General features: G+C 40.3%; 2 protein-coding genes across 10 annotated transcripts in view; one reads left to right on the top strand and one right to left on the bottom strand.

The window, feature by feature from the left end:
• The window catches only part of LOC117950224 (unconventional myosin-IXb), a 59,060-nt gene extending 55,357 nt beyond the window's left edge, over positions 1-3,703 (bottom strand). For 5 of the 9 annotated variants that reach the window (XM_034881026.1, XM_034881032.1, XM_034881027.1 and 2 more), the window contains exon 1: positions 3,283-3,702. The gene's annotated coding sequence lies outside the window, so the exon portion shown is untranslated. Of the gene's footprint in view, positions 1-3,282 lie in introns of all 9 variants that reach the window. The other 4 variants (XR_004657847.1, XM_034881029.1, XM_034881030.1 and 1 more) reach the window with 2 other exon arrangements.
• A 6,285-nt stretch (positions 3,704-9,988) lies between these two features.
• Positions 9,989-12,403, top strand: s1pr4 (sphingosine-1-phosphate receptor 4). Its single transcript, XM_034882339.1, has 2 exons — positions 9,989-10,083; positions 10,732-12,403. The coding sequence occupies exon 2, from the start codon at positions 10,887-10,889 to the stop codon at positions 12,129-12,131; it is 1,245 nt and encodes a 414-aa protein (XP_034738230.1). The 5' UTR covers positions 9,989-10,083; positions 10,732-10,886; the 3' UTR covers positions 12,132-12,403.
• Positions 12,404-12,828: the final 425 nt, after the last annotated feature.

Here is a 12,828-nt window from a genome sequence, read left to right on the forward strand (position 1 = left end):
ACTGTCGCGTTAAAAAAACATTTTTATAAACTATTTTGCTCGCTAAGGTTGTGGTTTCACAGCAGAGCTGCTTGCTTGATACGTGTATTAGGAAATGACAGTTCCTCTAATGTGGCCCAGGTTGATGTTACAAAACAGCTACACACCTAAACTTCTAAAGACATGGACATAGCCTACTATAACAAGCAGAGCACTATGTACTATGCACTACTGCTAACATACATGCCTAGCTGAGATAGAACTGATTTATAGCGTTATCTGTAAGGAAATAATTATTTAATATGACACGGTAAGATATAGCAGTTGAAAATAAATGTATTAAAGCTGAACATAAAAGCTGAGTCGGAAAAATAAACCTTGAATCTCTTGAGTCCCCTCAGAAATATTTTGGCACAGCTATGATTGAGGCAATTATCTTTTCATCCGCTGTTCTACACAAGTGCATCCGCCAGGATGTGTAGACCAATTACAACTCAAGGCTGAGCTGGAGATGTAATTGGTCTTCCTTCCCCCACCCGCTTCCACTGTCAGCTCTGCAGTGGTGCTTGCAGAGTACCAACCATTAGCAGGGGGCCATATGGCCCCTTTCATACTAAAATGGCAGAGAGACGTACTATGGACTGCCTCAGTGCTTAGAAGCACTCTAAGGAGGTACGGGATAAAATTGGCTGTTTTGCAACATCATTTGTGGGTGTTTCTGTTTACAATCATTCAAAGATATTGGGTCATGTCTTTTGAGTGAATAATTAAGTGAAAAATAATATTAGGATTTTCAGTTCAGATGCCATTCAAACATTTCTAGACAGCATTATGTGTTCATATCTGACTAATATTGGTATTCAGTTACATTTCTAAATAGTTACTATTATTTAAATGATGAGACATGAAGCATTTTAATAAATGGAGAATTGACTCTTAAGCTCTCTCTGAGGGATTGGGGTGTTAATTAGATTTTGAATATGACAGATGGGGACCGTGTGTGACTGTGTTGAATATGCTGATGCTTGATCCACAGCATAGTAGTTGGCCGATCTTACACCACCAGTTGGCTTACAAACGCTGTCCACACACACCCACCACACCTCCACACGCCTCCTATGTAACTCTACCCATTACAGCTGATATCGTTACATACAGAATTACTCTATGATGCTTGAAATGGTAATATTTAATAGCTCTATTCTGGACTATGACATTTAAAAAATGAGTAATAAACATTCAGCATCAAATATTTTGTACACATGTTCTACGTTTTGTTTAATGTCAATTCCAGAGTTTGGTCTTGAAGACCTAATTTAAAAGGCTGGCTGGTTGAGCAAATCGGAAGAAAATTGTTCTGCTATGGTGATCTGTATAGTTATTAATCCATTTGTGGTATAGTAATTACTTATTTTTTATGTTCTTATTGAGTGTCATCAGCAGATAAATTAAACTTAAATTGTAAATAAAATAGACTTTACAACAGTCACTTGCTCATAAAACGACTTAATTTCACATATAATGAAATAGGAAAGGTTCATTCCATCCACTGTAGGTTGATTCCCCACCTACTTGTTCTGCAGAGTCACAGAGTACATTTGCTGTACATCGCATAACCTTCCGGCAGGTGACTGTTTGTAACTTTACACTCTAGTCTGATAGATTATTCCAAGCCATTCCTGACGGCCTGGGTCACAACATGTGACTTATTAAGCACAGAAGGATTCATATACATTATTTTACAATGAGGAAGTGACTTGCTACTTAGAGCAATGTTTGTTCAAAAAGCAAATCAGATAAATGGAAAAGGGGAAACAGGGAGGGAGAGGAACTTCCAAGTAAAGTGCATATGTATAACCTTTTTCCACCATCTAGACGTTTGTCATGTATCAAGAGCTTGGTCCTGTAGCTCGTGTGGAAGATTCTGTTCTCAATGTGCTACTCTGCTGTTTGTTATAACCGGTCCAAAATTTTCACTACATCTGGGCAAAAATCAAATATCACAAAACTCTTTTACCAGATACCTCAAAACCAATATTGCCGCGATATTGTAGAGTTCACTATTAGTGCTTTCACAAAATATTCACACAATTAGATTTTTTTCAATTAATCACCAGTAATGTAGATATAATAACGAAATGGGTACAGACAAATAATAGAACATCTTCATTAAACAACATTGGAAAATTTCATATGGTCAACATAATGGTGTTTGATTTCAACCGGACATCTCCCAGTCCAAATTGTTGACCTCAAAATTGATGGTGACAGTAGTTACACATGATTACAGACATAAACCAGGGGTGGGCAGTATTAAAATTAGTGCGCATGACAGGAAAAGTAAGTAAATGCAGTCACTGCTGATATTACTCATCCAGACAGTCAAATAAGTTCAAAAAGTTGTAGGTTGCTTGCAATGCAGTTGTTAGTGTCTGAGAAAAAATACATTTAATTTAACTTAACATTTAATAGCATTTAACCTTTATTACATTAGTTTTAAAAAAGCTCTTCAATACCTATACCACATCTCAATAAAAAATACTGTACCAATATCTATCTCTCTAAATACGTCTGTTGCGGTATAATACTAATTCTACTTGGCAACCGTGGCTGTAGCCTAATGTACTGGGTAGACATTGTGCACTACCATGGAGGGCACATAATAACAGTTATGATACACTGGTAATTTGGATAAACTGTAGTTGTTGCCCCCTTTTAGACAATTCCGGTTTGGATTTATGTCAAGGACTCAAGAGTCTGCAAAAAAGAAAACTCAACAACGTGGAGCTTTTTCTGAAATCCAAATGAGCCTTATTGATCCCAGCCAAGCAACTGACAAGTAGGTTAGTCACATATCAACCAGGCCTGGGTACATTGCACTGTAACAAGTAAGCCTACATTCTCAGCACATTCACACATAAGAAGATGCAGCTATGCTTCTGGAGCACTGACCAGACAGGCGGCATGTTGTTACCAACAATTATCATTACAGTCAGCCAGGACGGCTGTGAAAGTTAGCAGGTAACCTCCATTTTGTCTTAAAATGGGACGTTAAAAACTAGCTAGCTACATTCAATAGAGAAGGGTTAATTTTACGAGTCGCATATGTTAACTGAGCTGCTTCACAATAACTTTCTATAACAGTTCTGTCAATGCAGTGCCTGATAACGTTAGCCATAAAAACGAAACGCCTTCGACAACAATAAACCCAAAATATTTCGACAAGTGCATAATTTCTTTTCCCATATTGCAGAACAAGCACGTACAAAGCGAAGAGCCCGGGCAAACAGTATTTAACGTTACCTTTAGCGATTGTATTTCTCATTGTCTTGGTGTAATCCTTGATTGCATGTCCCGCGATTCAACCAACTGGTGAAAAAATATTGATAACCAAGTCTCCGCTTTTCAGTTTGTGGTTTTCTTTCTCCTTTGAATAAACCAAGACTGACTTGTATAAACCAAGCTAACAACGGTGAAGTCCCCGACAGACAAAGGTTGAGAGTTGAGCTTGCAGGTTTGAAACCGGGGTGGAAACAACATCAACCGACCGAAAAACGTCTTATACGCTTATATTACACAAAGAAGAGCAATGTCTGAGGTAAAATATACTCAGAAGACCTGACAGACAGTGTGGCTTTAGACCGGCTAACCAGCTAGCCTGTCGCTAGTACTTCCTTTCTCTCTGCCTAGCTAAATAACAGAAGCAGTATGGGCGGTGGAAAAAAAAAAGTTGAGGAAAAAGGCACAAGCCAGATTCTATACAATGAAGGCACCCTGTTGCTCCGGCACATTTACTAAAGAACATCGCCCTCTGCAGGATTACGGCAGTGGTACTACATGGTGGGACAAAGGCTCTGGCAACAGCAAGGTTGCTACAAACGAGCTTCACTGAAGTACACAGATGTAATTTCTGTGTACTTCACAGGGGGGGGGGGGGGGCTTGGCAGCAAGCACCTAGTGAGTGAGAGCTGTGTCCGGGTTCTTGGCAGTAAGTCGGACTCGTTCCAGGTGAGGGTTGTCCTCCGCCAGGGCTACACTTTGTCACCAATCCTTTTTGTAGTATTTATGAACAGGATATTGAGGCGTAGTCGGGTTGGGGAGGAGTTGCAGTTTGGTGGGCTCAGGATCTCATTGCTGCTTTTTGCAGATGATGTGGTCCTGATGGCATCTCACCTTCAGCACTCACTGGATTGGTTTGTAGCCGAGTGTGAAGCGTCTGAGGCCATGTTTCTCAGCCGAAAACCAATGGAGTGCCTTCTTCACGGAATGAGTCCTTACCTCAAGTGAAGGAGTTTAACCCTCCTGTTGTCCTCGGGTCAAATATGACCCCTTTTAAAACTGTCTATACCAGAAATATGCCATTCCTTTTAACCAACCAACCTTTTACTCTTACCCTTTTACAAGAGGAATTAGTATTTCGTACTCTCAATGGGGACTCAACGTGACAATCCTTAAGATTTCAGTCCTGGTTTAGTAAGAATTTGTATTTGAGTGAAACCAATGGAAATTATTTTGTGACATTTCATGATTTCAATGAGCTTTTTAGCATCTTTTACGCTTGACAAAAAAAATGTAATACTGCTTTGTGGCCACCAGATGTTGACTGCTCAACACCATGCAAGGCCGACTCGAGCAGATGTCGAGATGGTGTCAATATAATAGAAATAACTTTATTTTGTGAACAATAACCTCTTAGCCATGAGATTGTAATGACAATTTATTTATTTTAGTTTCTTGGTCTAGTACCACCATAAAACCATTTCTCCAACAATTTGTCCATTATTGCCATCATATGTTTTACAGACTCAATATTAACGGTCTCCATCATTCATCACATCACAGAGTTCGGATATTTGTTGTTGTTTGACCATAAAACACAATGAAGGTTGATATCAAAAACCCATGACAGCAAGGGAGGTGGTTTCCCTAAATGTTTAAAGCTTCACTTATCATTATTTTCTTAAAAGAATAAAGTGGCTTTAAACTTTATAAGACAATAGTACAGGGATGGCATCTGCCATGGAGAGCCAACAGTCTGTAGGTTTTCACTCCAACTGGTACCCTAAGACTTTAGTGTTTCTCTCCTCCCTAAAAGAGTGGTGATGAGTTGGTGGAAGCTTTAGTTGCAGTAAAAACCTGCAGACGGTTAGCTCTCTGTGTCACGTGTTTGTCTACCTTTGGACCTATGTGTCAAAGCTGTGTGTCTGAAATCTTGCTGTGGAGTTAATCCTCCGCCAAATGAGTAAATGCAGCTTTAAATGACTGAAAAAACTTGGACTTGCTAACATGAAACATGCTACACTGCATGGGCTGAAACTTTAAAGTGACGTCTCTCGATTTCACACATCAAAGTCTGTTTACAGATTTTGGGGAGTACTACTTCATGTGAAAACAAGTTAAAAAGCCTTTTGTGGCCCCAGAGGGAGCTGCACGATATCTAATAAAGTACCACTAGTGATGTCACCTGAGTCAGCATCGCTTGGAGCGGAAGACTAGAAGAAAATGAAAACAATCTGGAGGCGTGGCGATAGACAGAAGTGTAGTTACCAGACAGGGGCGGGGGGTAATGCAGGCTCCCAAATATATACATACTGTATATAGACAGGCAGTTATCATTGGCACTGTACTGTGTCAATCTGCAAGTTACTTCTTATATTGCTCGAAGACGTTCAATGTACCCTCACTGCACAGAAGCAATCCCCACCCAAGTCTCGGTCGTGGTTACACAAATACACGTAGATAACCTTGAACGCTAAAACCCAGGCAACATAAATGCACACTCAAATCATTAACAGAACATCATTAAAACATACTTTGATAAAGACAGGAACTGTTCAAAACAAAGTCCCATGTACCTTTGCCGTGCTTCATTGTACAGCACAGCGGCGTCCTGACGACCTTTACAGTATTGTGCACACAACTATGCTAAAGTTAAAGCATACAAACCATGTATTCCCTGTATTGCCCCACTGCTTTTAACGCTTTGACCACCTTCTCAACCTTTAGCGCTTATTAAGTCTTTTGAATGCGCCTTTTGAAACACTGCGGCCACTCTTTTCCTCTGTTTGCTTTGGTTGTCATAGTAATCCAAGCCAGTAGTCCAACAGAGTTCTCCACCCTGGTCCAACAGAGGAGTTCCTTCTCAAAGCGACTCCGACAGCTTCGATGCTGCACGGACCGCTACAGAAAATCCTTCCTACCACAGGCAATAACACTTTTTAACATGTCATCACTGGTCGCTAGATAAGTCTTTTTAGACACCACGCTGCTGCACTAAGTGCAACCGGCACAGTTGGTTTATTTACATTTAGTATACATTTTAGCATATTGTTTAAGTATTTGCACAATGTGGTTTCCCCATTCTGTTTATATTCAAATATTTGTTCTTTTACTTTATTCCTATTATTATTATTTCATGTATATTGTATGTATGTATATTTTTCCTAGGATCTCATTTATATTTATATTCTGTGTTGTGCAACTGATTTACGTGTGCTGCTGTAACACCGTAATTTACCATTTTTCTTGGGATCAATAAATATCTATCTATGTATCTATCTATCCATCTATCTATCTATCTATCTATCTATCTATCTATCTATCTATCTATCTATCTATCTATCTATCTATCTATCTATCTATCTATCTATCTATCTATCTATCTATCTATCTGTCTAATCAAAGGCAGTGTCTGGAAAGGGGGAATGGGTGATTTGGAAGTGGACTAAAAAATAATCATAATACATAAAATATATTGATGACAATGTTGTAACTCATATTTGCCAACACTGAGCCCTGCTACATGTGGAGAGAGACACCCCAGAAAAAGTCTAAGCAGAAAAAATGACTGAATGTCAAAAAGAAGGGCGCAGATCATAGTTTAGTTAGCAGCAATGAGTGCGTCCTCAGAGTGGTTTTACCAAGGACCGTGTGCTTGCGGCCTGGGCTATCTGGATCTACCTCCCTCCTACATGAGCCTACCCAAACCTCCACCTCACCAGTCGCCTATGTTACCAGACCTCTCTAGCCTGTCTCGCATCTCTGCTTGAAGCTGGCGGCTCAAGGACCAAAAGGTGGGTAGTTGAGTTGCACCGTGGGTAATGTAGACGGCAGGTTTTGACCATGGATGTATTAAGAGGGTTTTGACAAGGAAAAAAAGACGACATCTCTGGTTCTGCTGCATCGAATATGATGCTTTTTTTAAACTGTCCATTATAAATCTGAGAATAGCCTATTAAAGAAGAGCATAGTGTATAATGTAATGCAATGTAATGTATACTTTATTATTAGTCCTGCAAGGGGAAATTACAAGCATACCTACTGTAAGAAAGTGGAGTTGAAGTCTGATTGATGAAGTATGAGCAGATGTTTCAATCAATCCTCAAAAGCATGAGATTATTGGTTGGGGGTGTGGCATGAAGCACAAAATAATTCAAAGTTTAAAGGTGCTCTAAGCAATGTTGGGTGACGTCACTTCTTGTTGATGTTCAAAGAATTGTCAAACAAAACAGAAGCTAGCTTGCCCCTCCCTAAGACAGCTCTCCTCCAGCTAACTTCCCTCTTCACACTTATTTCTCCTCTTCTCCCCACAGCCCCCTTCATGTGCACGCGCACTAACCCCCCAACCCTCGACCTTGAGCCTTGAGGGCTTTTCTTACACATTTTTTGGATTACTTTATGCACATTTTCCCACATGTTTTAGAACACTTAGAGACTTTGAGTTGTGACAATATTCACACTTTTAAGTATTTCAAAATTAAAAACAAGTCATCTCAATGTGGTGAACAAACAACAATAAAGACCTGGCAAGAACAAGTTTCCATTTATACATAGTAGCAACATGGTGTCTAATTCTTAAGGCTACTCTATGAATGCAAGATCAACAAACACTGAGTTGTATCCAATTGTATACGGAGTATTTCGCATTAAGCCTTTTAAACCTCGACATTCTTGGTATTCATACATTTTAACAGGTGATAGATTAAAATCACACCTGGACAGCTGGGGCTTTTGTGTGTAGAGTTGCATGTTGAACCTGAAACCTAAATGCATGTATGTGTGACAAACTGGTGACCTGTCTGCATGCTCTCTCAGCAAGGAAGCCTTCAGAACCCTGCAACTCCGACAATGGATACAAAATATATAAAAGATAGTGATGTGAGTAGGTGCATTGGACAAATAATACAGTTCCTGTACTGACATAAGGGCACAACAGTAAAAGCCAACAGTGTTGGTTCCACTTATCAGTTTAAAAAAGCAACACACACACACACACACACTCACACACAAACACACCCACACACACGCGCACACACACACACACACACACACACACTTGTGGTTGAGAATACACACCTTGTGGTTACATGCAGTTTAAAGTTGTATTCTCAGAGTAAGGGCGTTTTCAACAGTCATGGGTGTTGTTAACACCTCAGGTTGCAGCAGCCTGTTGTGAATTGAAATGTTGTTTTGGCCGCATAATTTACAATAACAGGCTCGCCACAGTATCATTTAATTTAGATAAGGGAACATCTGTCTTATATCAAAAAATCGTACATCTTGGTTTATTGATGCATGTCAGTTTTTTTACATCTCAGGACTAAAAAGGAGAAGTTGTGTTAGAATTTAGATACTTAAGGGGAAGGCCCATGAATGCTTCGTTACTGTTACACAATGTAGGTCAGTTACGTACGTTACCTGTGTATTGTTTCTGTCTTTATATGTGCTCTCCTTTCTTGCTCTTGAACAGAGAAACCATGCAAACTGTTTGTGATGAATCTAAATGGAAGATGACAGATAGAACCCACTTGCAATGTTGTGTATGAGGAAGAAAAAAACATATATTTTTTTCTAAGAAAAACGTTTTTGGGGCTTGGCATGGTTATAGTTCTATTTTCTCAAAGGTTTATTTTGTCAATTTTTCCGACCACACTACCATGCTATTGAAGCATTTGTTGAATGAAAATTATAGTGCAGCAATGCAATTAGAGCCTACTTTGCTGAAAGGTTGAAATATATAATCATAAGTCTTTGAAAACTCCACTCTGAAGGACAAATGGGTTCAGCCACGAGTTTTGGTTTTGCTCATATTTAAAAAGTGGTTTCTTGATTTTAGCGTTTGGCATCACTTTAGTACTTTCAAGATGCCTCAAATGTTAGTTCTCAGTATATTATGTGTTAATGGTTGACTTGAAAGTGGGTGGTCATGGTCTCATTGCCACTGCCTGCCTTATTGGATGTGGTTATGGTCTGATGTTGCATGGATGGAGGTTATTCTATTGTGCCATGCATGGTGATAAAAAGAGCATGGAGTGACTATAGCCTGTCTATCCAAACCAACAACCACAGCTGTGTGATATGTATCAAAGCTTCTATCTGCAGGGAGGGGCACCTTTCCATCTGATTAGGAGAGTTCCTGTTGTTCTCTTGTTCTTTGTCAGAAAAATTGAAATTGAATTTGTTTGTTTTTTAAATAAATGCTTTTGTAAAAACTTGGTCTTGTGTTTCGCCCTTTTAAGTGCAAGTGAAATTCTTGCCACATCGTTTTGAGTCATATTGCAAAACATTTACAACTTTCTTATTGTTGCACGTGTGTTGAAAGAGCCTTTCCCGTATAAGTTATCATAGGGAAACTTGAGCAATATGATTTAATGTGATGTTGTAAAATCTGCGCAATGTCCTGGGAAAACTTGATGATCTTGATGCACTACAAAAGCGGTGGACCATGGTTAAATATCTGAGTCAACTAGAGTTTGTCAAATAGATAGAATATATTTGTAGACCAATTGTTACTTCTTCTAAAACTGTGAAATTGTATTATTCTAGGTGAGTGGGAAATTCTCATTGTTAGTTTGTCTCTTTTCAAGGTGATGGAACAGAAGTGACGACAATCTCTCTGTTGCATATTTCTGTGTGTGTGTGTGTGTGTGTGTGTGTGTGTGTGTGTGTGTGTGTGTGTGTGTGTGTGTGTGTGTGTGTGTGTGTGTGTGTGTGTGTGTGCGGTGTTTTGGGTGTGGTGTATGACTTTGGCATACTTCCCCTTAAAAAATCTGTAGTCAGCGACACCTTCTTACTCACTCAGCATCACCACCAGCTGCAGCCAGAGTAAGTATTCTCCACTGCACAGCATTCACATCATTCTACAGCTATGATAATTACATGTGATGGATTTTATCCACATATAACAGGATACAATTAAAATGCGTTATTCAACAGATTTCATAATTCCTACTACTATTGGGAAACAGTACTAAGCTGTTGAATGTTAACATTTAGTATTTATTTAAGTTAAAACAAAACAAAATAACCCTTGAAATAATGCTTCATGTTTCTTTAGTTGTTTTTGATCAATTTATTTTGATTGATGTCACTGAAGAGAGTTTTTGGAGAATTTTTAAAAAAAAATGATGTTTTTGCTATTTTGCAATTATTAATTCATTATTAGTTAGTTGTGCAGTAATTCAGTCAGCATGGTTGCACGTACATTTTAAGTAAACATTTTCCAGTATTCTTGTATGACAACAATGTGTGTATTTCCTTCATGTAGTGATTTAAATGCCCTCTGCAGCTGCTCACTCATCCTGTGTTAACCACAGGAGGTAGCTTGTTGTGGCACGTGAGGGATGCATTTAAATGATGCCTTTTAAATTGATTGAAGCACTTTAATAAGGACAAACACTGTGAGTGTGGAGAATTGTATTTTATTTTCACAAAGATGCCGTATTGAAATTTCTTCTTCTTATCTCTTCTCAGCTGTGTGTTGTGTAGAAGCAGAGCTCCACTGGTTAGAGTGTGATGATAGCCTGTCTGATCACAGGAGTTCCACACTAATTCCCGTGCAGCTCGTACCAGCTCGGTTCCGCCTGTTCCTACCCACAGCCTTGATCTTGACCAGCCCAGCTGCTGCTATGAATGTCTTTTCATCCCTCACCTCCTCCTCATCCTGCCCACACTTGTACCACATACCCAGTTACCCCAGCAACATCACCATATCAAACGACACCACTGCAGCCAACGAGATCAACCATGTGATCCTGCGGCATTACAACCACACCGGCCGCCTGCAGAACAGGACCATCTCAAACACCCAGAACCACATCAGTGCCCCCATGGCCGTCTTTCTATTCTTCAGTATTTTAATCATCCTGGAAAATCTCCTGGTGCTTGTGGCTGTTATCTCCCGCATCCGCCACAGCCGACGCTGGGTTTATGTCTGCATTGCCAATATCACGCTCAGCGACCTCCTCACCGGCACTGCCTACCTGGTAAACATTTGTATGTCTGGCAGCCAGACATTTCGCCTCACCCCTGCTCTGTGGCTCTTCAGGGAAGGGATGCTGTTTGTGGCCCTGGCGGCATCCATATTCAGTTTGTTGCTGATTGCTGTGGAGCGTTACACGACTATGATGAAGCCAATGCCCCAGAAGTCAGCCAGGAAGACCTACTATAGGATCTATGGCTTAGTAGCGCTCTGCTGGGTTTTGGCGCTGGTGATTGGCTTTCTCCCCTTGCTGGGCTGGAACTGTGTGTGCAGCCTGGACGGATGTTCCACCCTCCTTCCTCTCTACTCCAAGACCTACATCTTTTTCTCTCTCATCATCTTCTTCCTTATCCTCCTGGCTATCGGTGTGCTCTATGGTGCCATCTACTGCCATGTGCACAAGAGTGCACAGCTGGGTCCAAAGCGCAGTCGCAAACGCTCTTTGGATCTGCTTAAAACTGTGATTACCATTGTTGGGGTCTTTTTGCTTTGCTGGGGACCACTGTTCCTGTTGTTACTAGTGGATTTCTTCTGTGCCTCCCGCCAGTGTGCACTGCTTTTCAGCGCTGACTTTTGCATCTCCCTGGCTGTCCTCAACTCCGGCCTAAACCCCATCATCTACGCCCTGGGCAGCAGTGAGTTGAGGAAGGCTATTGCTGAGCTGCTCTGCTGCTGCTGCTTGAAGGCTGGCCTCTGTCACCCAGACAAATTCACATCCAAGGAGACCAGCAGCACCTCAGAGAGCAGGAGGGACAGTCTGAGGAACAGTTTTAACAAGGTCCGGAACCTGAGCGTGGCCTCCCCACCATCAACTCCTAACAAGCCTCGCAGGGCACGCCGAAAATATAGGCTGAGCTCCACCACCAGCTGCCTGTCAGTTTCAAGTGGTTAAACCACAACATGGTCCCCTCCCAAGCAAAAAAGACCTGTGTGCACTGATACACATCTAACCGTTTCCTCTGTTCCTCTGAGTTTGGTTTGAATGTGCTTTGCCTGCAGGTACTTGCACTGATGATTGCCCACTGTCAGAAATCCTGTTAAATAACTATTTATCCTGTATTAAGCATTTTCTTTGCATTACCAGACTTTTTTTTCTCTCCAATACATTTGACACACTTTATTGATCTGTTGTTGCACTGTAGGCTACCTGTTGCTATTACCCAGGAAAAACTATATTTTTTTATAGATATAAAGTCAGATTTTGTACCAAAAGTATAATCTATATAAAAGTTGTATAAAAGTTAACATGAATAGGTGTAATGTGCAGAATATAAAAATATGTGTAAATGTGTAATGCATTGTAGTGTAACATTTTCTGTAAGCTGGATGTTTTACTGTATGATAAAAAATATAAATAAAGTTTATTTTGCGTTAAACATGAGTGCATGCCGTTTTCAGTATGCTCCCTCTGCGTTCCTCTGGAGGGAGACACATCTTTGCACCCTTTACTGCCTGCTGCAGATGGACCAGATGAATCAAACTGCTTCCACTTTTCCCAATCTGAAAATTTACATTGCAGTAACCTCAACTCAAATTGTATGGTTTTCTAAATTCACCACATTGAATATATCCCACCACAGTAAAATGGG

Source organism: Etheostoma cragini, chromosome 9 (genome assembly GCF_013103735.1).
Source record: "Etheostoma cragini isolate CJK2018 chromosome 9, CSU_Ecrag_1.0, whole genome shotgun sequence".
NCBI classification, from domain to species: Eukaryota; Metazoa; Chordata; class Actinopteri; order Perciformes; family Percidae; genus Etheostoma; species Etheostoma cragini.

Bases quoted from the DNA above. Each gene is read 5' to 3' on its own strand.
- s1pr4 (XM_034882339.1), top strand. From the start codon at position 10,887: ATGAATGTCTTTTCATCCCTCACCTCCTCCTCATCCTGCCCACACTTG.